Source organism: Lytechinus pictus, chromosome 18 (assembly GCF_037042905.1).
Source record: "Lytechinus pictus isolate F3 Inbred chromosome 18, Lp3.0, whole genome shotgun sequence".
Taxonomy (NCBI): Eukaryota; Metazoa; Echinodermata; class Echinoidea; order Temnopleuroida; family Toxopneustidae; genus Lytechinus; species Lytechinus pictus.
Genome location: NC_087262.1, coordinates 13,815,935 through 13,841,908, shown reverse-complemented (window position 1 = coordinate 13,841,908; position 25,974 = coordinate 13,815,935). Strand labels below are relative to the sequence as shown.

The window sequence follows — 25,974 nt, the reverse complement described above, 5'->3', positions numbered from 1 at the left end:
TTTAAAAAATTATCATAAAACCTCTAACTGCCACACCCCTTCCCCATCCACTCATCTCTATCAATTTCCCTGGGTCTAACCAAATTTTGCCCATGTTGTATGAAAAACACAAATTCATGTTCCCTTTCTCCCTCAGAAACTTGGAAAAAGAAACAAGATAAAAAAGACAAGTAGAACGCCTGCCCTGTTGTATCATTTTTTTTTTTTTTAAAGAGAATATTTCATAACAGGAAGTCAATGGAATATTTACTGTTTCGATAGGATGCTCAATTATTTCCTAATACACAGTTCCTGTTTGAACAATAACAATTTTTGTCAGTTTATTCTGGAATTCCTGTAATAACAATATACATTACAATATAAAAAACTACAAAAACAGTTAACAATTTAATGTACACATTCTATTTTGTTATTTTGCTGTTCACGAATAAATGCATAAAAATGCAAATTCTTACAAAGGCTAGAATTCAATAAGTGGGGGTCGCAGGACTACACATGTATGACATAAAATATAGTGATAGCCAAATGCTTTGGTCTGGGATGATACATGTACATGTAATTGACTACAGTTCACATTAATTGCTTTCAAATAAAAGCTAATTTCTTGATTAGTAATTAATCCTATAAATTTTATTACATTTAAAAAGCTGCATTTACATGTACATGTAAAGTATGTTGTTTAATGTTTTATCAAACCACATGACATTTACATTGTAAGTTTAACCTGTACTTTTACATGTACATGCAGAAACACAATACAGCACAATAATTAACTAACATCTTAACCCTTATACTGAACTGATTCAACTGAATGGAAACAACGTTCTCGCCAGGTTCAGTTTCACGGTTGTCGGAGCGAAGCTCCGACGTGCCGCGCAGCGGCCTCGATGCGTGCGAAGCACGCATAGGGGGGTGGGTGCGGGAGGGGGGATGTGCCCCCCTCCCTTGCGAAGCGCGGTTAGCTTTTGACATTATCCGTATCGAAGAGCTTATATTGCAGCTAAATGCATCACATTAACCACTTTGCTGCGGCGGATAAATGATTTTTTTCGGCGGCTTCGGCATTGAATTCTATCAGCTAATTACACACAGGTCACAGCGCAATGTTGAACTGACAAACGAGCCGAGATTCTCGGCGAGTGGCGAGAGTTCGTGCCCCAACGTCTACCGAGCCTTGCCGTGGAATCCTGACCATGTGGCCGTCTATTCGATTGCGTTGGTGGAATATTTGTCAATTATTAAAATTGTAGGCTTATTACTGTTCCATGTCTCGTAATCTGCATCAATGAAGAATTAAAAAGTTATTCCTTGTTTGTAACCTTGTCCGTATTAGATGTAGATTTATCTCTCTAGTACTAAGTTAGTAGTAGCCCCTTTCCTTGCAAACCGCACAAGAACCCTGCCGTTATCGTCAAAGACTTAGTGATAATCCTTCGATCGATCAAAAGGCGCAGCTAGCGCACAGGCGAAGGCTTCAAGATCTTTTTCATTAGCTATTATTTTGCGTCTTTCGATTCAACTTTACAGTTGGATTGGACGCAGTTAATTTATAACAAATGGAATAATTATATGTATTACGAAATCGCATTTTAATGATATCACTCGTTATTAAAAGAAAATGGGAAATTCAAGAATCTACACCTTTGGTTTTCATGTTAAAACTGAGGAAGAAAGACTGAAAGAGAGTGAGAGCAAGAGAGACACTGAAAGGTCCGAACTTGATTAAAATGAGATCAACTTGATACTCACTCTGTCATGGGTCTTTCATAATCACAAAACACGATGCATACTCATTTATTTTATGGGAAAGACTTACTGAATCGTATTTTTTGTCAAACATCTAGGTCTAACTTTTAACAAGAATACAAATCACAATTTGAGAAAAAGTAACGACTAAATATGACCATAAATAGGTCTATGATATGACATAATCATGATCGAATACACCTCTCTTTTCCAAGTACCGCTGTTCATTCTGTGTGTCCTAAAAAGGCACTGACTGACAATAAATCCCTTATTCCCAAGGGCCTCATGAGCTTGACCACAGCCAAGGATTTTCACTGCGTAATCATGATTCGGATCATTCATACCGTGTTTACACTTAATCGGCAATTGGTTCTGAACCAAATGCCGATGCAGAATCGGCATTTGGATTGCGTTTACACGTTGTTACAGCTCGCGGTTCAGAACCGCGAGCCGATGCAAAAACCTGAAATTATACGCATACCTACAATATACGTCATAATAAAGACAACGCTGGATCAGTGCGCTTACAATTACGTCACAATGGTAAAGTAATTGAAATGCGCACAAATTGCCGGTGCAGAATCGGCTTTCTGTTTACACGTAGTAAAAAAGCCGATTCTGCATCGGCTCGCGGTTCAGAACCTACTACTTTGGTGGTGCAAATTGCCGGTTCTGAACCGCGAGCCGATTCAAGTTGCTCGCGTTTACACGCTATGAAAAAGCCGATGCTGAATCGGCTCGCGGTTCAGAACCGCGAGCCGATTCAAATGCCGATTAAGTGTAAACACGGTATCAATTAAGTAGGGCACGCGCCTTTGTTTACAAAACATGCCAAACATGATGCTTGTCTGCAAGTCTGCATATTCAGACTCTATTTTGCTTTGAATTTTCTCTAAATCCGCGATTACAAGTTTTCTCAGGTTCTCATCTTTGAATCGAATCATTAGCGATATGTTGATTTAGATATACAAGTAAATTCAATATTACAGTTACAGGTTATTGGTTAACAGTACAGTGCAGCCGAATTGAAGATTAAAATTAAAGCAATTGCAAGTGTGCGTTATAGAGAAAGACTAATCACCAATTGAACGTGGTTACCAACCAAGGAAAGAAGAAGTGGTCCGATTTCTCCCCACGTGGACATCGTGGCAAATCCACATTCATGGCGAGTCTGCCCTTAGTTACGATGCCGGTGGCGCATGGATGGTCAGTACCTATTCATACTTATTATCATCAACGGACCCATTTATCCCTATTTATTGACATGTTCATGATGTGATTCTATTTTGTATTTCTATTTTGTGGTAGTGCGGTATTTCTCATCGAAATCATCTTCAGGATTATATTACCGACCAAGGCAATGTATTTCATCGAACGAGCGAATTTCGAGAAATTGCATTCTAACAACATTCCCTATTATGCGCGGGAATATGTCCTTAGAGAAGGGTAGGGGTTGCCTTCTGATTTTCCGAGTGAAAATTGGGAAGGAGGGAGAAAGAGAAAGAATTGTAAGAAAAGTAGGAAAAACAGGAGAGGTTCGGGCGGGTCGTATTATTCTGATATCTCTATAATTCACAAAATACATTACAGAAAATCACATTGTCTTACGGCTATTGCCCCCTCCGCATTTCAAGTCAAATATCCTGGCACTCAATGCTCCTGCCCTGCCCCATTGAATTTCAATCAGAATATGGCAAAAACGGGAATTTATCTTTTTTTTCTCAGAGTGATAAAACGGCTTATTATTGATTTTGTATTTGTTGTTTTTTTAACTGCAACTTTCGAGGATTTAATATTAACCAAGAACGACTGGTTTAATAATAGTGTCCATCTGAAAACTAGATAAAGACTCAAGCATTGTTTTTGGCAGATGATGACATATCCCCACTTGTTCTTATGTATTTTATTAAGGCGGCAATTGCCCTCACGAATACAATTTTTGAGCGAAGAGGAGAGAGGCCACTGCCGCCAAACACGAAGTCTCGTTAGAAAAAAAAGAAAAGGGGGAGAGACGGAGAGATATCCGCTCTGGGCGATATGCATGCAGCGCATGCTACACAGTACAGTCATGACAGTGGGCCTTTCGAGCGAGTTGCACGCACGCTAAATAGTAAGGGCACTGATCGAGCGAAAAGCCAGTGAATGGAGAGAAGACGGAATTTAGGAGGGTTCTCTGCTCGAAACCGAAGCAGACTCAGTGGCGAGGCTCAAATTTCTGACAAGTATGTCTTAAAAACAAAACTTTCATGATGAATCTCGTTCATTTCAAAACTTAGTAATGACAATATCTAGCGTGTTTCACGGTTGTCGGTCAGGGTTGTCGGGGACATTCACGGTTGTCGGCCAAGGCTCACAAAACTTTCACGGTTGTCGGCGGCCGACAAAGGTGACGCGTGTTGGCGAGAACGTTGAATGGAAATATGCACTGTCAGCATGTAGTCATCTCCCAAATTGTAAAGCTTGGTTTGAAACAATTCGGAATCACTACAGTGTGCTCAATATTGATTTTCAAATTTAAACAGCAACATGAATCATGATTGAAAACTACCGTAAAAAACACAGAAGACAAACACGATCAGCGGTGCACTGTTCAGTGTTGAAAATATAAAGCTGATTATTTGTTGATCGTCTTTAAATATGGGAGTTTGATGATCGTGATTGATGGTTAACCATAAAAGGGAATCTACATGTACAAGTACATGAACATTGTATTTAAAACCAAACAGAATTTTTGTTAAAGAAAAAAATCAGTGGAGCAGATATATTAAAGTGAAATTTGAACAAAATCAGACTAATATTACTTTATTTACTTAAAGGGATGGTCGGGGCTGAAAATATTTATATCTTAATACATAGAGTAGAATTCACTGAGCAAAATGCCGAAAATTTCATCAAAATCGGATAACAAATAATAAAGTTATTGAAGTTTAAAGTATAGAAATATTTTGTGAAAACAGTCGTCATGAATATTCATTAGGTGGGCTGATGATGTCACATCTCCACTTTCCGTTTTCTTATGTTATTACATAAAATCATAATTTTTTCATTATTTCATACTTGTGTGAATAATATGTCTCCCTTATAATGAAATAAGTTGCAGCAATAAATATCTAATGCACTATTTCAGTTGTCAATCCAATTTTTCTAGTTCTTGGAGGAAAAAATTTGAATAAACCTAATTTCATATAATAAAATACAAGAGAACAAGTGGAGATGTGACATCATCAGCCCACCTAATGAATATTCATGACGACTGTTTTCACAAAATATTGCTAAACTTTAAAATTCAATAACTTTGTTATTTGTTATCAAATTTTGATGAAATTTTTGGCATTTTGCTCAGTGAATTCTACTCTATTTATTACGCTATGTACATACTTTAAGCCCGGACCACCTCTTTAAGGAATGCCGCCCACTGGCACTTTCATAGCCCTCGCCTGCATTATGCAATCATAAGAGTTGACTTTGTAACAATGAAAAAAAATCAAAATTTTTCTCATTTTCATTGCCCCCTTGATGTACAGTGCGTCTCAGAAAAAAACAAAACTGAGATTCAGTGTAAATTTTATTTTCTGCTATCTTGATCATAAGTTTGCTTCATGAAATGTAGATGACAGAAAGATACATGTATGCTTCTCTTCTTTCATTTGAAGCCCATCTTAACGTTTATACATGTGATGAATTCATGACTGACTTTAATAGAACAATGGAAAGTGGTGAATACCAAATTTCATTTGCACATTAAGTGAATTGTGATCTTTAGTTAGTTTTTCTGGTTTTAATGCTGTCTATTCAGTAAAAAAGTTCATAACTTTAATATCCATCTTTTCTTCTTTTTCTTCTTTCATATGAGACATCATGTGATGATAACAAGCTCCTCCAACTGACAATGTTATTGTTGATTTTATATTTTTCATGAAAAATCAAAGCATACATGTATGTATTCCCCTTTTCTCTCTTTCTTCCCCTTTTTCTTTCTTCCTTCACTTTATCTTTTTAAATTTTTTTTTTTTCTTCCTTCTTTTTCTTTCTTTCTTTCTTTATTTTATTCATTCTTTCTTTTCTACCTTTTTTCTTTTTTTGTCTTTCTTTCATTCTTCTTTTTACCAGTATATTTTTTTTTATTCTTTTCCCCTTCTTTGCCTTTTATTTGCCCTTTTCATTCTTTATTTCTTTAGTCTTTTGGTGTTTTTTCTTTCCCCTTTTCTCTCTTCTTTCTTTCCTTTTCTTTCTTTCATTTTCCCCTTTTCTTTCTTCCTTCACTTTATCTTTTTAATTTTTTTTTTAATTTTTTTTTTTTCTAGATCTAGTTTAAACACTCCTAGTTCAATGGTTAAACTGCCAATATAGACTTTAAAGTGCATTTTGATTGTTAATATCTACATGTAGATCTAATTGTTTATAGGTAGGCCTAGATCTACTTCATAAAGTACCAAGGTTAGATTGCACAATTTCTTAAAGGGATGGTCCAGGCTGAAAATATTTATATCTCAATAAATAGAGTAAAATTCACAGAGCAAAATGATCAAAATCGGATAACAAATAACAAAGTTATTGAATTTTAAAGATTTGCATTATTCCGGTGAAACAGTTCTAGGCATGTCTTTATGAATATTTATTACATGTAGGTGGGCTGATGATGTCATATCCCGGCTTAGTACTTGTTCTTTTGTATTTTATTATATGAAATTAGGTTTATTCAAAATTTTTCTACCAAGAACTTAAACAATTAGATTGACAACTGATTATTAAAGTACATTAGTTATTTATTGCCGCAAATTATATTGGAGACACATCATTTACACATGTATGAGGAAATGAAACATTTATGATTTCATATAATAACTTAAGAAAAGGAAAGTGGTGATGTGACATCATCAGCCCACCTAATAATGAATATTCATGATGATGTGCATATAGGCCTAGACCCTGTTTTCACAAAATATTATTGATAAACTTTAAATAGGGTGTCTGGAGAAAAAAATTATTTTTCTTTTTTCAAGAAAATATCACATTTTCTTTGTGAATTTGGATAGAAATGACCTTCAGACTGACAGAAATGTAACATTTTTTTTAAATCCAATTATTGGCTGCAAAAAAGAAGAATGAAATTAGGTCAATTTTCAGCTTTTCTCTGCCATAGACTGTGTAGTTAAGAAATGGACACACACAAATCCAAATTTTTAGCTTCCGAGAGCTGTTATAAATTTATTATTAATGCCAAAAACTTGTCCAGAAAGAGTCCAATAGGATTTTTTATGCTCTTTCTGATGGTATGATTTTTATAAATATTTGGAAACCAGATCACAATGAAAAATTGCGACAAAGTGAAAAAAATTGTACAAAACAGAAATTTCATTTTCCCATAGAAAATGCAATCTCAACACACACACACAAATAAGGGTTTGCAATCTATCTCTAAATCCTTATTTCAAATAGGGCCTAATCCTATTATAAACTTGTCCTTACTGTCAAAAGAAGCCCCTGAATTTTCTCTTTCCATACATGCCAAACACAAGTTAATAATCAATTCAGATCACATTTTTCTAGCAGCTTGAATTTCTCGAAAATATGTGCCATATTTCCCCCTAATTCAGCCTGTTTTATGCTGACACTTTTCAGTGTGGCTTCAGACACCCTACTTTAAAATTCAATAACTTAGCTATTTCTTAATATCCGATTTTGATGAAATTTTCAGCATTTTGCTCTGTGAATTTTACTCTATTCATTTATATATAAATATTTTCAGCCTGGACCATCCTTTAATCAGAGTTAATCTTACTTGGAATATCAAATTAAGAAACAAAAATACTCACCCAAAATATAAAATTTGCGAAGAACAGTGAATATTTTGTGCACAGACTAATTTCCGATGGTGCACTGGGTTGTCGTTGCATTTTCGGCCTGGCCTGCTGTTGCTGCTGCTGTTGTTGAAGAAGTTGTTGTTGTTGCTGCTGTTGCTTTTTCTTCTTTTGCATCCTACTCCTGTTTGGTTGTGGCTGTGGCACTCCAGAGTTTCTCTGAGGCTGAGTGGAAGGCTGTGGTGAAATCGGTGGAGCATTTGCGGCTGCCTGAGGAGGAGGAGCACTGTACGCGTTCGGGTAGTCAGCGGCGTACCCTCCACCGCCGGGTCCCGGTGAATAATAAGCCTGATCTGAAGGTGGCGGATTTGTGCTGTAAGGCGGTGGGTTTCCGTAATATTCACCCATGATGAAGAGATAAAAATACACAGAATCCGAAAATGTTAATTGATAAAATCAGATTTGCCCTTCTAAATCACCAGGAAACGATCGTATTTCCCCTAAAAATTCTCTCGAGATACGGCGCTGGATTAGCCGTCGAAACGTAGAATTATTCCGGAATCAACATTGTATTGTCAAAATGTCAGTCAGTGCCGAAAGACCGAAGTTAAGTCGGTGCGCTGGAGCTTTATGTTTGACAAGAAATATCCGTAGAAAGTGTATTCCTGTGTCACACAGATTTTCAGAGATCTCAACAGAAAACATCAATGATGTCAGGATTTAACGTAAACCTGTATATTTTATGACTGAAAATGAGTCACTGATAGCAATTTCGTTGAGCAGCAGCAATTGACGCATATCATACGGCCGGCCGGTAGTGGATGTGCTAGGTACGGCTAGTTATCGTACCCCGCGCTAGCGCTGCACACTTCAAGTGTACTTAATATTCGCATGCCAAAGCTTGATGGGAGATACCGGTACCAGTACATGTTTTATCGACGAGGAAATTGTTTTTAATAGCCTATCCAAAAATTATTTTTCTTTGCACTGACCATGGACCTAGGTCCATGCATTGACTAAATAGATATCGTATAAAGCGAAAAGTTATTATTATCACCTGATCTTATCTGGCATGATGAATTTTAAAAAGACTGATTATACAAGTAAAATGTATACATGAAACCATCACGGTCTTGCCATCAAGGTAAAATATTAAAGTAGATTGATGATAAGATAATAGCTAAGAGCCAGTAATTTGTTATAAAGAACAAAAATTAAAGAGAGAGAGAGAGATGCAACATAATGAAAAGTCGTTTATTCAGTATGTATATGCTATACCTTTTTCTTCCTTTAACTGTTTCTTGAATTGAAAAAAAAACTCGTTTCTTACAGTAACCTAACCTGAACTTCCCAAATAAGTGAAGCAAGAAAAATGCATGGCCGATGGCGCATCTCCATACACGAACTCTCTCAAGGGCCTCCATCAACAGCCCCCCCCCCGCCACATGCATGCACCCCCTTACTCAACTGGTGTTTCCCCCTTCCAGACCTGTCATTATATGATCAAGATGGTCTTTCAGAATTGACACTTGTGCCGATCATCAATTAACCATTCCAACTTTATAGTTTTGCAGACTAGCGTATATAGGCCTATAATTGCCCCTTATTAATAGGTCCCACTAATTGATGCCTATATATGCCCCAGCCCGCAATACGTCTCTCACGAATGTTTATGTAACCCAAGTTTAGCACTGTTTTTCGCTTTTAATTTATTTTACTTCTCTTGAAGTTATTTTTTAAGTAATATAATTTCCTCTTTTTCTTTTCGGGGGAGTGTGGAGTATTATCATGGCAGAATATAACATTATTGTGTATTGCCCATAAAAAGTATACAAAAATGAGTCTAGAATAATAGACAATGCAAACTTTTACATCCTGGTACATGACGTCATCGGGGCAGAGGCGAACTCAACTTGTATTCGATTTCAGGCACGCCCATTTAAAAAAAAAAAAAAAAAAAAAAAAAAAAAACCGGTAGAGGTTTCATGAGCCGTGTTCCGTGTACTTATTACTTTCAAGCAACAAATAATTTGCAAGTATTTCATTGGCTTTTAACATAAGTCAACGGAAAACACTAACCTATTGATTTCATGAATATGCCACCCTGGTCCCGTGTGGCGCACAATGAGCCAGAAGAAAGAGGGTGCACAACACGGCATTTGGGGTCAAACTTCCCTTCTTAAATAATGATTTAAAATAACAACAACATTAAAGTGAAATTTTTATCAAGGATGCATACACAATTAATATTAGAAATGTTGGGCATGAATAATGAACATGCGTTTAAACATTTTGCGTGAGCTGATGATACCTAACTTTTTTCGTGATGTTTGTATTCATGGTATTGGGTTGGTAGGCCTATATGGGGTTGAAATTCCAAATATAGCTTCAATATAATGCATTTTAAAATGTGTTCCTCTTAACATGGAAATTGAAAGAGTTACTTTATTTGGTGTCTCACGAAAAAAAATTATCTATCTTAAATAATGAAACAAATTTATAAGTAAAAGAATAAGTTTATAAGAAAATTCAGTTCCCTCATACTACCCATAAACTTGGATTAAAAAAAAACTAAACCCGGGACTCAGACTGGATTAAATTCTCAGATGCTTGCTCGATGTTTCCTATTTATTCAAATTGATAAAATTATGTGAAGTTATAATCAATCTCGTCGGTCGGTTTAGTGAAAAATCACTATTGCTCAACATAATTTTACCGCATTATACAACATATAAAAAATGGGTGATATTCTTAGAATTATAGGCCCATGAACCCCATACGTTTTTTCATCGTTTTTTCAGTTTTTTAACCAACATTTAAATATTAAACCTTCGCTAACCAAATGGATTGGCTGAAATTTCTCTCTAAAAGTCAAAACCAATGATGCCTATAGTTTCTGCAGCACCAAAGATTGTTGGTCCGACATTGCAACAAGAATCTGTTACCCTGGCCCAAGAGCCCAATGTACATGGTAACTTGTTAAAGTATGGATATAATTTGGATGGTAACTTCAACATGGCGCTCAATGCAGACCAACTAGTTTCCATGGTAGTAAAATGGAGAATTATTAATATATTTTTGTTGAAGTAAAAGCCATTTATGAAGCGGTTTCCAGATTGATTAACATGAGATCTAAAGTACAATGTACAAGAAGCCAAAAATAAAATTGGAAACAAACCAACATACCTTGAAATAGAGACTCAAAGAATATTATAGGCCAGTTATACAATGTGCGACTCGTCACTGGCGTTCATGGTATATACACCATTTTGACCAATCTAACTGCGTTTTCTATATAATATTTTGTTATCAACAACTCTGAATTGTTGTTCACGAGTCCTCATTTTGTTCTCTCATATCAAGCTTGATTGCACACTTTGAATAGCAATTTCATTATTTTTTAACAAAATAATTGAGGCGGAACTAGTCAAAATTAATAAAGTGCAATACAAAATACAATGATTATTTACAAAGACAGGGGCGGGACCAGTGTATTTAGATGGAGAAGGGGGGGGGGGCTGCAGGCCTTTTATTTTAAATTTCAGACTATTACAAGGGTAATGCTCTATCCAACAAGCCTTTTTTAATGCGCCCCTTTTTCTTTTCCCTTTTGTTCCACTTTTTTTATAAAAAACTCACATATTTTCTTTTTTTAGCGCGAGTGCGAAGAAAAGAGGCACTATCAATTTCGAACCAAGGGCATTTTTTCCTATGGGGAATGGGGGGGGGGGGGCAAGTGCCCCCTGCCCCTGCTTGCAAAATAATACTTCTCAATTGAACGTGACAAAAATATTAATGAATTATTTCATCCCTCCCACATGGGCCTACTCCTATTACCTCTTATTCATTCTAACACTATATCTAGCATCTCCTTTAGCCCCCCCTTAATTGAGGGGTGGGGGTGTATTTCCAAAATCAAATTTTCTATCTTCTCCTCTCATTCAAATCCTCCCCCCACATGTGACCTTTCTTCTTTCGCATCACTTTATATTCCCTACTTCAAATTTTCTTTTAACCTTGCTTGTTCTTCTTCCCCTCTTCTCATTTTTTTCTCTCTCGAAACCAACCATTGTCTCATATCATTGTGTCTGAATTGTTCTATTCCCCTCCAATCTCTTCTCATGTACTCCTTCCCCAGTCTCTTATACTTCCAGCATCAATATCCCATTCCATCTAGTTTTCTCCTGTGAGGTTTCATACAGTCACATCAGGAACATGACTCTACTTAAAAAAAAAAAACTTCATAATTAGGTCCCAAATCATCTGACAATTATTTCACTCATTCACATACACCTGTATCTCCGTGGTGTCAAATTTGACTATGAATTGTATCAGCTGGGAGTCAACCACGCCCTGAGTCAAAGTGACTAACTTTCTGCATAATTCTGACTCACAAATTGCATTATTCTCAGATGATGCCACATCATTCAGAGTTAAATTAATTCAAAATCTGAGTCACTTGAACACAAATGCAATTGACTCCCAGCTGACCCCATTCAGAGTCAAATTTGACCCATTTAAATAAAATAGTGTGTACTCGAACCAAGTGAATCAAAAGCAACAATGAGAGGTTCACAGACAAACCTGAGCCAAGTAGGGTTGTTAAAGCCACTGGCGGATCCAGGGGGGGGGGGACCTTTGAGAGGCACAATTAAAATTTGTAATGTAAAAATGCTGCTAAAACAGAAGTGTGCCCCCCCCCCCCCGGCCCTTTGAAAGTGAAGATTTTTTTTTTTTTTTCTTTTGCTTGTCAAATTTTTCCTCGGAAAATGTGCCCCCCTTCGAAAAATCCTGGATCCGCCCCTGGTTAAAGCCGACATTGGCTTTAAAACTTCAATCCTGCATGCATGATAAGTATCTTATCTCATCACAATAATATCAAATAAGACAACAATCATCTTTTTATCATTTTTAATAGGTATTTCCATCATATCTTAACACACACACACACTAGTGCACGTTTCATTACCAAAGAACATGTTACTATGAGGGCAGCATTTTGTTACTGACAAAAAAGGGAAATTGATGCAAAGAGTTAGGCAAACTTGAGGGTGTTTCAAAAAGCTGTTGTAAACTTCTGAACAACTTTATGAATGACCTGTCTCATTCCTGTGACAAAATAAGGATCATCTTATAAAAATTCTGTGAATGGTAATAAACATAAAATACACAAAAAAAATAAATCTAAGCAGCTCAAAACAAACCAATCAAGATAAAATAGTTCAAATATTATAAACTATATATTTCATTGACATATGCTAAAAGTATACTAAATTGAATTTTATCTATAAGTATATAAGCAACTGAGGAATAGCAGATCAGGTTTTATGTACTATTCAGTTAAGAAAATAAATATGCTGGTAAATGAAAGAGAAACTTGGAACTTATAGATATTTTCTTCTTAGAACAAAAGGAAAAAGGCAAAGCAACAGGTTTAAAGTTTCAAAATCCTTTGATAGAACTCTGGATATTGTGAACACAAAAGAATAAACTAAGGACCTTGTTTATTGTCTACCAATACTACCACTGGTCTAAAATGTATATAAATAGGCCTGCTGTATGCATTTGCCATGCACATATACCCTAAGTCTATATAAAGGAAAACAATATTAGATTAGAATCTGTGTGCATGTATACACAGAAACAATCCCAAAATAGGGGTTAAAACAACTGAATTCTGTAATGTTTTCATAAGCTTTTGTCAAGCAACTATCCAGTTCATGCAGTAGGCATTGGATTGACCTGCTGACCACATTCTATAATTTCTATAAACTTTTGTCTAATAACCGCCCAGTTCCAGGATGTAATGTGTTAACCTGCTGACTAAACTCTATAACTTAATGTAAGCTTTTGTCCAATAACCACTTAGTTCCAGGAGATAATGTGTTAACCTGTTGACTACTAAATTCTGTGATGCTCATAGGCTTTGTACAGAGATCACTCAGTTCCAGAAGAAAATAGGTTAACCACTCTGCTGAAGGTGTTGGTAGGCATGATATTAAATACATGTATGCAATATGATACAGGTTCATATTGCACACAACTTCACATCTTTAAACAATAAAAATTGTACATACAGAAATACCCTAATCCCTTCTTGCTAAATTTTGCTAAAAGTAATTAAGCAGTAGTACATGTCTTTCAACTTTTACGTCATGAAGAACATTAATTCAATCATGAAAACAAAAATAATTAGGAAGAAACCTTTGTATATATTCACTTCAATTCAATTCAATTCAATTGTATTATTCAAATCATACAATAAATCTTTTTCCCCATAAAAGACATTAATCTTATGCGGATGACACAAACTCAAACTAAATAAGACACAAGTTAAAAGTTATATTCTTTGGGGTAGTTTTGTACTGTTTGTAAAGGCTGCTTCACACACAATACACACATTACAGAGGCGATAATATTATAATTCAAAACAAATACTGCAATATTTTTCATACTCCATATAACAAAAGAAAAGCAATATTGGAAATAGAGATTCAGTTTCTTTTTTATTGCTTCTTTCAAGGGTTCAAATCATATATTCTGTGTGCACCGTTCCACCACATTAATTGTTGTAGTAATATTTCATTTTAGCTGATAAACCACACATCATCAATACATTATTTGGATTATTCATGTTCCATGATGATATTGTATACAACCATTAAGATTACTTGGTAACAGAGTTATGTAATTGCATTTTTATTTTTATCTTGTCTCTGTTATTCTTTTCATTTTTTAAAAATATTTATTTAATATTCTAATCACTTTTTACACCATACATAGCAATACACTCTGACAGGTAGAATTAGGAAACAATGACGTTCTCACCGTCTCCCAGAAATCAAATCTACTAATTTCCCAAAAATTATGACAGCTCACACAGCTGCTCATGTATCTTGGAAGTTAATATTTCATCAAGCTAAGGTATTAAGTTATGAATATAATACAGCACCAAATAACCTACCATACAATATTAAAAACACATTATATTTATTATGCAATAACATTAAACAAATCTTCCTTCACAATTGTATACTTTAAATAGTGAAATGAAAAGATTTTCGAACTCACTGCATTGTGTATCAAGGATATATGGTATTTCAACTAATTTAGACTATGATTACTCCTTAAAACATTGTTACAATTTCATAATATATTTAGGTATTTTAGGCAATGCCAGTTTATGTAAAAGGAGAGAACGACTAGATAGTGGGCTGTTGTTGATGTTGTAAAGTGAAAGATAACTCGATGGCAAAATTTTTCAATACATGGCCGTTTAAACTATGATTACTCCTTTGACATTATTACTATTTAATAATATATTTATGGTTTGAGGTTTCGTGAGGGACGAGTTTATGTAAAGGAAAGACCGGCTTGATAATGGGTAGTGAAGATCTTCTCAATGGATGAAACATAGGCAGCCGTTCGGATGTCGAGACCAAGGTTGTATGTCATCGCTGCCCTCATGATTTGCTGCACAGAAAAGAGAATAAGAAGAAATACAAAATGTTAGGATGCAATCCACAACCTAAAACAAATACAGGTAATTTTGTCAAATTCAAATCTTTTGGGCCCCTGGAAATCTGTTCTACTTGGGAGAAAATTAAATTGGAAGAGGTTTACAACACGGTTGTCATAATTTGGTATTAAAAAAATTGACTTGGATGAATTTTACCTGGTCCCCCATAAAGGTACATGGTTCAAATCTGTAGTAAACTCTGGGAAGTGGCTGCCAGTCTTACAAAGAGTTACGATCGATCAAATCAACCATAATTACATGGAAAGCAAGCAATATGAACATCTAAAATGAATGTTTGTTCAAAATATTTTCTATCATACACTGTATATTCATACATTCATAATTTTCTTTAAAATAGTGTACTTCTCTTTGTTTTCAAAGGGCTTTGTGCAGATTTCCTGTAGAAAAACAGTATGACATCAATGGATTTCCATCCAGTTGGGGATGATCGGATCGATCGTTACTATATTAAAGATGGGGACCTTTTATACTAAAATAATCCATTTTAGTGCCATGCTTTCATGATCATGAATACTGTACTATCATACTAAAATTTCAAGACTGAGATTTCTTGTAGGAGGGCACAAATTATCAAAATAATTGTTACGGAGTGTAGTCTAGTGGTTACAGCATTGGACTCATAATCCCAAGGTTGTGAGTTCAAATCCCCGCTCTGCCATTGTCTCCACTTTAATAAAAAAGACCTGAAAGTACTCTATGTCCGGCTGAAAATATTTATATCTTAATACATAGAGTAGAATCCACTGAGCAAAATGCCGAAAATTTCATCAAAATCGGATAACAAATAATAAAGTTATTGAAGTTTTAAGTTAAGCAATATTTTGTGAAAACAGTCGTCATGAATATTCATTAGGTGGGCTGATGTCACATCCCCACTTTCCGTTTTATGTTATTACATAAAATCATAATTTTTTCATTATTTCATACTTGTGTGAATAATGTCTCCCTTATATAATGAAATAAGTTGCAGCAATAAATATCTAATGCACTAAATCAGTTGTCAATCCAATTTTTCTAGTTCTTGGAGGAAAAATTTGAATAAACCTAATTTCATATAATAAAATACAAAAGAACAAGTGGAGATGTGACATCATCAGCCCACCTAATGAATATTCATGATGACTGTTTTCACAAAATATTGCTAAATTTTAAAATTCCATTACTTTGTTATTTGTTATCTGATTTTGATGAAATTGTTTGCATTTTGCTCAGTGAATACTACTACTCTATTTATTAATTTATAGATACTTTCGGCCCGGACCATCCCTTTAAATAAGGTAAAATTTTTAACAATGAATTGATTATATACCAGCTTGGCGTTTACCAGCAAGAAGCTGTCATGCAGAGTTCCTACGGGAGTTACCATAAACAGAAACAGAGTTGTGTTATATGTGGCTACGCGGATGGCACCGTATGGAAAGGTTTAAAGGTAAATGCTAGTTTTGGTAACGATATCAAAATGAGTTCGTACAGAATCCAATGAAATGACCACAAAAGTGTCTGTTTGTATAAATAAAACGCATGTGCCAAAGGATTCTGGAAGAAATTGTGTAATTGCTGAGAAATCAGCAATTAAGCACAGGATTCAGGTAGAGCGTCGGGCCCGACGCTCAAAGCAATAATTATACACAGTCCCACGTGCGCTTATCTGTGTTGGGGAAGTTCAGTCTGAACATTTTTTAGCGTAGATTTCAAGATTTCACAAAGTTCAGTTTATGTAACTGTACCAGATCTAGATCCTCGATGATATACTGACGATTAAGCCTGGTTTTACAGACTTTCTCATGAAATCAGTGTTTACTGCAACTACTGGAATATCTCTTTAAGAGTAGTCTGCAGGCAAAGACCCTTGTTTTCGCAATTCGCACAGTGCATAATGCAGAGTCTGAACATGGAGGTAGGAAAGAAACTTTGCCTCCTCCCTGGTCTGAGGTAGTGAGACTATATATTCCTATGGCTGACAGAGAGAGAGAGCTTGACATCTAGTCTTCACTCAAGACATTGGTATATAGGCTAAAGTGTCGAATAGGAGTCTGTGCTTGATAACTAGTGCAAGAGTGAGACCGTCCATGAATTTTAAGTCATAAAAAGAGAAGGAAAAGAAAAAAAATATATATATAAAAAAAAAAAAAAAATGAAATCCAATAGAAAGGAAAATGAGGATACAAAAGGGACGACTACAGTACGTCACAGAATTGTAATTATAATTCCAACATATCTTAATTGACTAAAATATGAAATAACATTGGTATTTTCTCAACCTAAAAATACCCTGGCATTGCCGCTATTTGGCTAAGCTTGTGATTACTGATTATACACTTTGATGATGGGCCAATGGGTTAACAATAAATATTTATAATTACAAAGAAAAAAAAAGAATGGCCCCTCAGAAATGACCTAAAGCCATCAGTCCTCTGGTTGCTTACTACAAGCATTCATACTTTACTTAAATTACAGTAAAGTAAAATAGCACCAGCACTAGAATAGTCCAAGGAGTATTCAGAATTCACAGGTAACAATAAAAAAATCATTTACACACATTTTTTTTCTTTGTAAATCTTTTATTTCTATGATCATTAATAGTCATGATAAGATTTGTTTCTATGCCTCCAGCCAAATGGTTTTCAAAAGTATGAAACATAAATAAAACATAAAATCTACATGCCCTTTAACCACATTGATAAAATATTTCATGATTGTGAATACACTCACCAGGAAAAACATTTCATATTGCCTTCTATTTCATTCTAATCCACACAAGAATATACTTTTGTATAGAATCCTTTCAAAATACATACATAAATAAACATAGATTTATATTATTGATAATTTTGAAGACATTATGCAGTTGTTTTGGTTCGATACAAGACGCAAGACATATTACAGCATGATCGGATATTCTAGGCATTTGTACACTTTTAAAAATAGACAGCAAATATTCAGATACACATTATCTAAATATAATCTAATTCTGCAATATTATAATAGGCTCAAGAGCAATCAGCAAAAAGTAATTTTTTTTAGTGAATGAAACTAAAACTATTTAATTAAATCTTGCATGTATTTCATGGTGCAGCAGATCTCAACATTGGTAAACATTCTTTGCAGCATATATGGAAAAAGTGGAATTTTCTTTTTCCACTGGCAAAACAAGAATATCAAAGTTGTTAAAAGCATGTACTTTCAATTCTTACTGGAAAGTGAAAATTAGGCATGTCATTTAATTAAACCCCCGGGAAAAAAATTCTGAACTACAAATAATTAAAAAAAATCTAGCATGATTTGCACTGGTAAGACCGTATTTTTTTGTATGAAAAGCAGTAACAAGTTTACTTTCAATCCTTTGTAGATATACGAAGAATATAATCATAGTTTCTTCATTTAATATCCATTTTTCTTTTGATAGCATTGTACTGTCAGTCTGTCAACGTACAATTTAATCAAATTACTAACAATTGTATATTCATTATTGTCATTGACATTCTATCACACTTCCATACAGGGATGCTTAAATCACAGAACTAATGGTCATAACTATTTTTTAGTATAATTTCCCATTTAATACCCATTTGACATTTTATATAGGCACATTTCTTTATAAGTAGTCGGTGAAAATAGGCTAATACATAGAAATCAAAGTTGCAGATTTGGGCTAAAATTCATTACAGCAATCTCATAGGGTAAGTATAGGAACATGTCAGCTTTAGCACACACACAAAAACGGGGTTACAACAAAGAAGAAAATAACACTCCTACAAATAGGAATACAATTAAAAGCAAATGCAATATTGGTATACTTTTATGCAATTTGTGCTGCTTGGCTAGGTGGATTAAATACATCCGATGTTAACAATTTTTTTTTTCCTCACCGATTTCAGGCTAAGGTAATAGGAATCCCATCCGAAACACCTCTATAATATTATTTGAATATACTCATTGCATTCCCTCTTTAGGGCCTTGTGTTACAAAGAGTTGCAAATGATTCATATCAAATTCAAATTGTGATCGATCTTAAATTCCTAAATCGTAATTTGAGATTGATTTTAACCTATTACAACTCTGTGAGACTGGTCCCATACAAGATAATCATTAAATACATTATAAGAGAAAGTACAGAATAATTTGACATTATACTGAGCAATATTCACAAACTTGAAATACAAAGTGAGACTTCAATTATTCAACACCTAATTTTAATAGTAAATTGGTAATTAATATTCATGATAGCACTATACATTATAATTTCCCAAATATCAAAATAACTACTGAAATACACAAGCATTTAAAGTATGCCAAGCCTTCATACAAGAACAACAACAAAATACCTGAAGAAATCCATATTATTATCAAGCTAGGGTAGATATGATGTAGAAAACCATGATAATTTGCCTTTTTTATTTCACAGATTTTCAATTTCCAGTATCGAAATGAGATTAGACTCTTTTAACCAGTGCTCTGTGATCTGCATTCTCTACAGTATATCAAGTAACATGCTAGTGCTCTGTCTAATGCTTTGTGTCTAAATACAGTTAATAAATAAACCACATAAAGCAGCCTGGAAGTAAGTACTTTTTCACAAAATACATCTCTGAGATTAATTTGACAGGCCATGTTGAGTGTTAGAGTGTTAATAACCCCCCCCCCAAAAAAAAAAAAACAAGGGAGCAGAAGAATAAAATCATAATATATGTATAAGAATCGAAATAAAACAAAAAATAAAAAGCATTTAAAAAAATCAAATGAAATGAATAAATACATTAATTAATAAACAAATGAAATAAATAAAAAAATAAAATGAATGAACAAAGAAAAAAGAAATAACTAAAGCAGGAGAAAAAATATCTTAAAAGTAGCACCTAGATATCGTTCCAATGTATTAAGTGTTATAATAAAGCGAAATATTATCATTGTTTTGAGAAAAACTCCATGGTATAACTGTGGCTCAAGCTCAGATTCCAGTATACTTCACAAACTAGGGTATTTCAAGAAATTAAAACAAGCTCCAGGCAACGGTCAAATTGATGTAAAAGGTCAAAGTTTCTCAGTTAAAGGTCAGGCCGGCATCGTGGTATGTAAGGAAGATCTTCTCGATTGAGTTGACGTAAGCCGCCGTCCTGATGTCGAGACCAAGGTTGTACTTCATTGCCGTCCTCATTAGTTGCTGAAAGATAGAACATAAAATATATGATAATTCTGAAGAATTTAATCAGTGTAAAATTTAACCCGTTACATTCTGGTATCCTAAATATAATGGTTATAATAACAGGGATTTATATCATGCCATCTCAGAAATGTCAATTCCAAAGCGCACTATTACACGTACATGTATTATTACCCTGGCTTATTAGCTTGAGCTGCCGTTTCCAGCGCTAAGCATTCAAAGAGTTAATCCTGCCGGGTACCCATTCACCACACCTGGGTCGAGTGCAGCACAACATTGAGCAATTTCTTGCTGAAGAAAATTACACGATGGCTGGGATTTGAACCCACAACCCTCTCTTTAAAATTCTGGAGACTGATCCACTTGGTCACAGCGCTCCACATATAAAGTAGAAAATTAATAGAAATCCAATGGTGACATGATATATTTTTTAAACATAAGCCAAAGCTTTGATGATTTTGATTTTTTTTTTAAACCGGCTTTTGATAAACCCAATCACATTTAGTCAAAGCCAGTGGTTGTATTACTTTAAGGGGTTTACTCATCACAACTTTTCCTTTTTCTTTTTTAATTCACTTCATATTACTCTCATTACATCCCAACTATTTTCTTATTATGGTATTTAAAAAGTTTATAAGAATGCATGTAAATAATGAGGTTTAAAAATCACTGCAAAAATGAAAATATGAAAACATTCTTGCATTCATTGTAGTGGTTATACATGTATGGATGTCACTGATCATAAAATGATAAAATATCAAACATATTTAAGGAATAAACACACACAAAAAACAGTAAATAAAAAACCTCCAACAATTCATGAACTGCTATATGCATAATGAAAACACAGCATGTTTGAATAAAGCAAGTACATACAAATACTAGCAGAGCAAAATAGCACCAGCAAGTTTGAACATATCAACTTGGCTTTAAAAACAGTTAACAATTAAAGAGAAAAAGGCGAAGAGGAGAAAAGGGTTAAAATAGAGATTCATAAGACAGTGTTTGAAAAAAACTTTTACAAAAAGGTTGAGATCAGCAAAATATTACCTTGAAGGCTTGAATGTGCAAAAAAATCAGCTAAAATATTCACCAGTTATTTGAAAAAAATGTTGCTGGTATGTTTGTATTTTCTCAATGATGTCAACGCACAATACACAAAAATATGTACAAGTATGTGTAAATGCAACATATTTGGAATCAAATATACTCTACAATACATCATATACATGTACATCAACTTTAATGACCAATTATAAATCAAATGAAAAAAAAATCACTAAATGTAAGAAATTCAAACAAGTGCTCAGTTACTACATTGCACTCAACTCTTAAATAGCAATGTCATTCTTTGTCATCGTACACATCTTTAGTGGAGGTCCCTGATGATTGAGTTTTGAATGATGTAAATAGTTTTGGTGGTGCAGATTCTATGGCCAGTCCAGATTGATAATTCCCTCTTTGATAAAGAATTTACTGTACACCAAAATGGAAAGGCAATTTCTGACTAAAAAGCAATCACCCTTCCCATACCATGATAAATTGCATGAATAAAAAATAGACTGACTACCAGTTTGAGAAAATTTAGATTAAAATTAAGAAAATAGCAGTTGATTTCAAGTTTGATATTGAAAGGTGGAGGTGTGAAGTAGAAATTAGCACCATGCTTAACACCAAATGAGAGTGAAGCTAAGACTGAAATCACTCAGTGTTGAGCTATCCCTGATGGTGATATTTTAAATTTGGTGTTGAAAAATCCTATTGGTTGGTGTTAAGTCTATATTGGCATCATCCTTAACACCAAAATGAGACTGGTGCTATTAAAGATCAATGTCACTCAGTGTTAGGCTGTCACCGATGTAATGTTTAAGTCTGATGTTTAATGTTGAAAGTTGGTGTAAAGTCCAAATTAGCACCAGCCATAACACCAAATTAGAAATGAGGCTGGTGCTAGGACTGATGTCACTCAGTGTTTTTTAAGTTTAGTGTTTAATGTTGCAAGTTGAATGGATTTATGTCCAAACTAGCAACAGACATGACACCGACTTCGAAAATACACTAAATTGTAGGGTGGTGTTAAGATTGACATTATTCATTGTTGAGCTACACGTATCACTATGTGATTGGTATCTACATGTATTTTAATAAACCCACATTTGGTACCAGTTGGAGCTCCAGGTTTAGCCAAATTAACACTTTCAACACGAACACCAAACTTGAAGTCACCCAATGGTGAATATCTGTACAGTTTTTTCTCTGACACCTCTACAACACTAAAGACATGAAAATGCACAATGGTCGTAATTAAGATCTACGATGCCCCCGAAATCACCCAAAATCATAAGGATAATATAATCTTATATCCCCATTTTCTGGATAATATTCTATGAAAGCTAAAATGCTGCATGGATTTATTTTGCATATATGAATAATGATATTGCCATATTAAAGAAATTTATTTTCACTTTCTCAAACTCTATGTACAACACAAATTCATTGATTTGTAAATTCATAATGAACTAGCAAATGATAATAATGAAATCTGAAAATGAATTTAGCATAGTGATATATATGCATTTCAAGGTTGAATATAAAAAAAAAAATCTCTAAAATGAAAGCAACTTTTATGAAAAATGGCTAAAATGATGCTATGAAATATATTAAATGGGATACCAATGTTCATAACAGAAAAGTATTTCTTATATTCTTACTGTCATTCTTTTGTGATATTATATGGAAATATATCCCATTATTTGAAGCTGGATTTTAAATCAACAAAAGCTTTCTCATCTCCCCAATACAAAAATCCACATCAACTCAACATCAAACTGCACCAAATACTTATAAATTGATTATAGAATTTAACACAGTGTACACGAAAAAAACCTGAGATACCACCTTGCTTTTATTTACATATACATGTACTTCTAAAATGTTTATTACATGTAGATATAAATGAAACTAAAAAAAAGTGTTGCTTGGTTTAGGCTAGACTTGTTTTAAGATAATTACCTATTTTCATTACAACTTTGTTTTATTCTTTAGGATTTGTATCTCGATCGATAATCGATAATCGATGTATTTTTATCATACATACAGCTTTGTGTCAATATCTAGTTATCCAATCAAAAGAGCTCTAATAAGGCTAACTCACCTCCTCCCCCCCCCCCCCAAAAAAAAAGTATGTCCCTGCTTCTAACTAGAAAAGTTAGGGCTCAGAATAAAATCAATGGAAAAGATTTTCATCTGAGCTTGTGATATCTTCATTCTGTACATGTATTTCCTTAGGGGGAGATACAACAACTACAATTACATTCTTACGATTCAAATAAAAAGCTGGAACATAAATATGTCTCATATTAAGTTCAAAAGGTGTACAGCAGATAATAGTCAAGAATACATGAAATAGGTAGAAACTTGCAATGCACATTGTAAACAGCGATAAAATATGCATGTATGAAGTTAGATATGGGCACAAGACATGGTGATAAAACTAAAATTCAAGAAACCAACATAAAAACTTTGATATATATCAAAAAACTTTATCAAAGCATAAGATTATTGTCATGTTAATTACTTTTTTACCTATTGTAATGATACATTGTACTGGAATGACTAGCCACTTACATTGTCTTTGTCAGTAACTTTATTAATGAAAAAAAAAATTCAAATCCTTATAGATATTCTGTAGTTTAAAGATTGGATGATTTTACCCAACTGAATCAATCTTAAGAAATTTGGGCATAATCGGATAAAAACTGTTTAAGGCAGTATTAATACCAGTAGTCCCTATTTCTTGGCGTTTCATATTTTTAAACAATTCTAATGTTATTTGTTCTTAGTCCCATATATGTATAGATGTACAATTGTTAAATATGAATGCATGGATACTTGCTCTGGTTTATGAAAACAAGGGTTAAATGGAAAAGGAAAATCAAAACGAAAGAGATGAACTAAAACATAGTGAGATGGAAAAAGAATTTTAAAAATGATAAAACACTCCCAAAAGAGGTTGACAACCAAAATGAAAGAATATTCAAACAATTTGAAAAAAAACTGCATCAATGAAATGAAATGTTAGTGGAAAAACAGATATGATGATTATTCATGTATGTTGCTTGTGGTTTGATTTATAATAAAAACAAATTTGATCTAGTGCTTACCCACTGTCTTTGAGCTTGCGTGGAATAACAATTTGTACGCTCCGCTTTGAGATGACCGTTTTCTGCTGAATTTGATGACTTTTCCCTGGCGAACCCTCCTTGATATTTCCGTACCCTTCCCCCAACCCCCTTGGAACACGAGAAGCCGGGCGAGTGCGCAAGTTCCAACCCAATCTTTTTCCTTGTTTGTTTGTTGAAATGTATGTTTTTGGTGTAACTAAGCAATGTGGCCGGAAAATGTCACTGGTACTCCATTCTGATTCCCGTGAAAAGAAAACTCTTTATTTGCTCAAGAATCATGTATGAGGTGAACGAAAACTGCTCTTTTCTTGATATAAACACTATATTTTTAAGAATAGTCAGCTAACATTAAAGAAAAAAAAGAGTAATTGCAGCAAACATTAATTTCATGAGAAAGCTTTTAAAATCAAGGTTAATTACCACCATATTATCATAGATCTAGATCTGGTACATTGAAATCAACTCATGTTTGTGAAGTAATGAAATCTTAGCTGAAAACCAATAATTCTGATGGTAACTAACACAAAAAAGCATATGTGGGACAGTGCATTAATATTGCTTGGAAAAATGCCAGACATTTCACGGAATTCCGTGCTTATTTTGCTCATTTCTCAGCAATCACACATTTTTTCCAGAGCCTGTTGGCACATATTTATTATTCATACATATACAAACACTTGGGTGGTCATTTTATTGGATTCTATTCGAACACATGTTGAGAATGTTACGACAACTGGTATTTATACTTAAAGTTCAAATCAGCTGTTTTATGTATATCACCTAGAGAGGGAGGGATTGGATAAGTATACTTTAAGGGCATTCGTACATATAATCTACCCCCCCGGGGTTTAGTACGGCCCCGGCCCATGCACCTCCCACACCTCGCGCAAATCGGACTCTAAACACGTAATATTGACTGTTGGGGCAAAAAGTACATCCCTTATAAAACATTTTAGTATTTTTATACCCTCGCAAATTTGACCCTAAACACGTAGCTTTCCTAGCGAAATAGATACCCTTTTTTCATTATTTTAGTGTTTTTGACACCCTTATTACGTTACATACATGTACGTAACTTGCCCTATCTTGAAAAAGACATCCTTTTTACGTGTTTTTTTTGTCGTGCATGGTATCCACTCGTCAATGCAAGTGCCCCCACCCCCTTTTGTCATGTTTTATGTGAAACAAGCATACCAGTCAATATGCTCAATTTGAATATAACAAGAATATGAATTGATAGATCTACATGTAGTTTGCAACAATAAGTGTGGGCTTTGAAGGTTATGTAACACTTTGCACCTGCATTTCATTTTTACAAAGTGGTAATAAATAATTGCATGAATCTGGGTAAAATTGAATTATGAATTGGTTGTTACATATACATAACATATGTACAATTTGTATTTTTGGTAGATAAATTTACACCTAACAACTTCAGACTTCTGTTGACATTTCAAGTCTTTAACAAAAGAAATCATTTTATGAATAAAAAATAATGAAAAAAACACACACATGATTAAAGAAATATACTAACACAATTTT

General features: G+C 34.1%; 2 protein-coding genes across 3 annotated transcripts in view; both read right to left on the bottom strand.

Annotated features, from left to right (window-relative positions):
- Window positions 1-7,541: 7,541 nt before the first annotated feature.
- Window positions 7,542-7,955, bottom strand: LOC135153079 (probable serine/threonine-protein kinase samkC). Its single transcript, XM_064113458.1, has one exon. The coding sequence runs from the start codon at window positions 7,953-7,955 to the stop codon at window positions 7,542-7,544; it is 414 nt and encodes a 137-aa protein (XP_063969528.1).
- Window positions 7,956-12,444: 4,489 nt separating this feature from the next.
- Window positions 12,445-25,974, bottom strand: part of LOC129281479 (glutamate dehydrogenase, mitochondrial-like) — a 32,343-nt gene continuing 18,813 nt past the window's right edge. The window contains exon 12 of one of the 2 annotated variants that reach the window (XM_064113283.1): window positions 12,445-15,020. In XM_064113283.1, the coding sequence (XP_063969353.1) occupies window positions 14,901-15,020 (120 nt within the window). In that variant the 3' untranslated portion in view covers window positions 12,445-14,900. Of the gene's footprint in view, window positions 15,021-18,618; window positions 20,249-25,974 lie in introns of those variants that run through there. The other variant, XM_064113284.1, reaches the window with a different exon arrangement.

Coding starts and splice junctions, on each gene's coding strand:
- LOC135153079 (XM_064113458.1), bottom strand. CDS start 7,955: ATGGGTGAATATTACGGAAACCCACCGCCTTACAGCACAAATCCGCCA.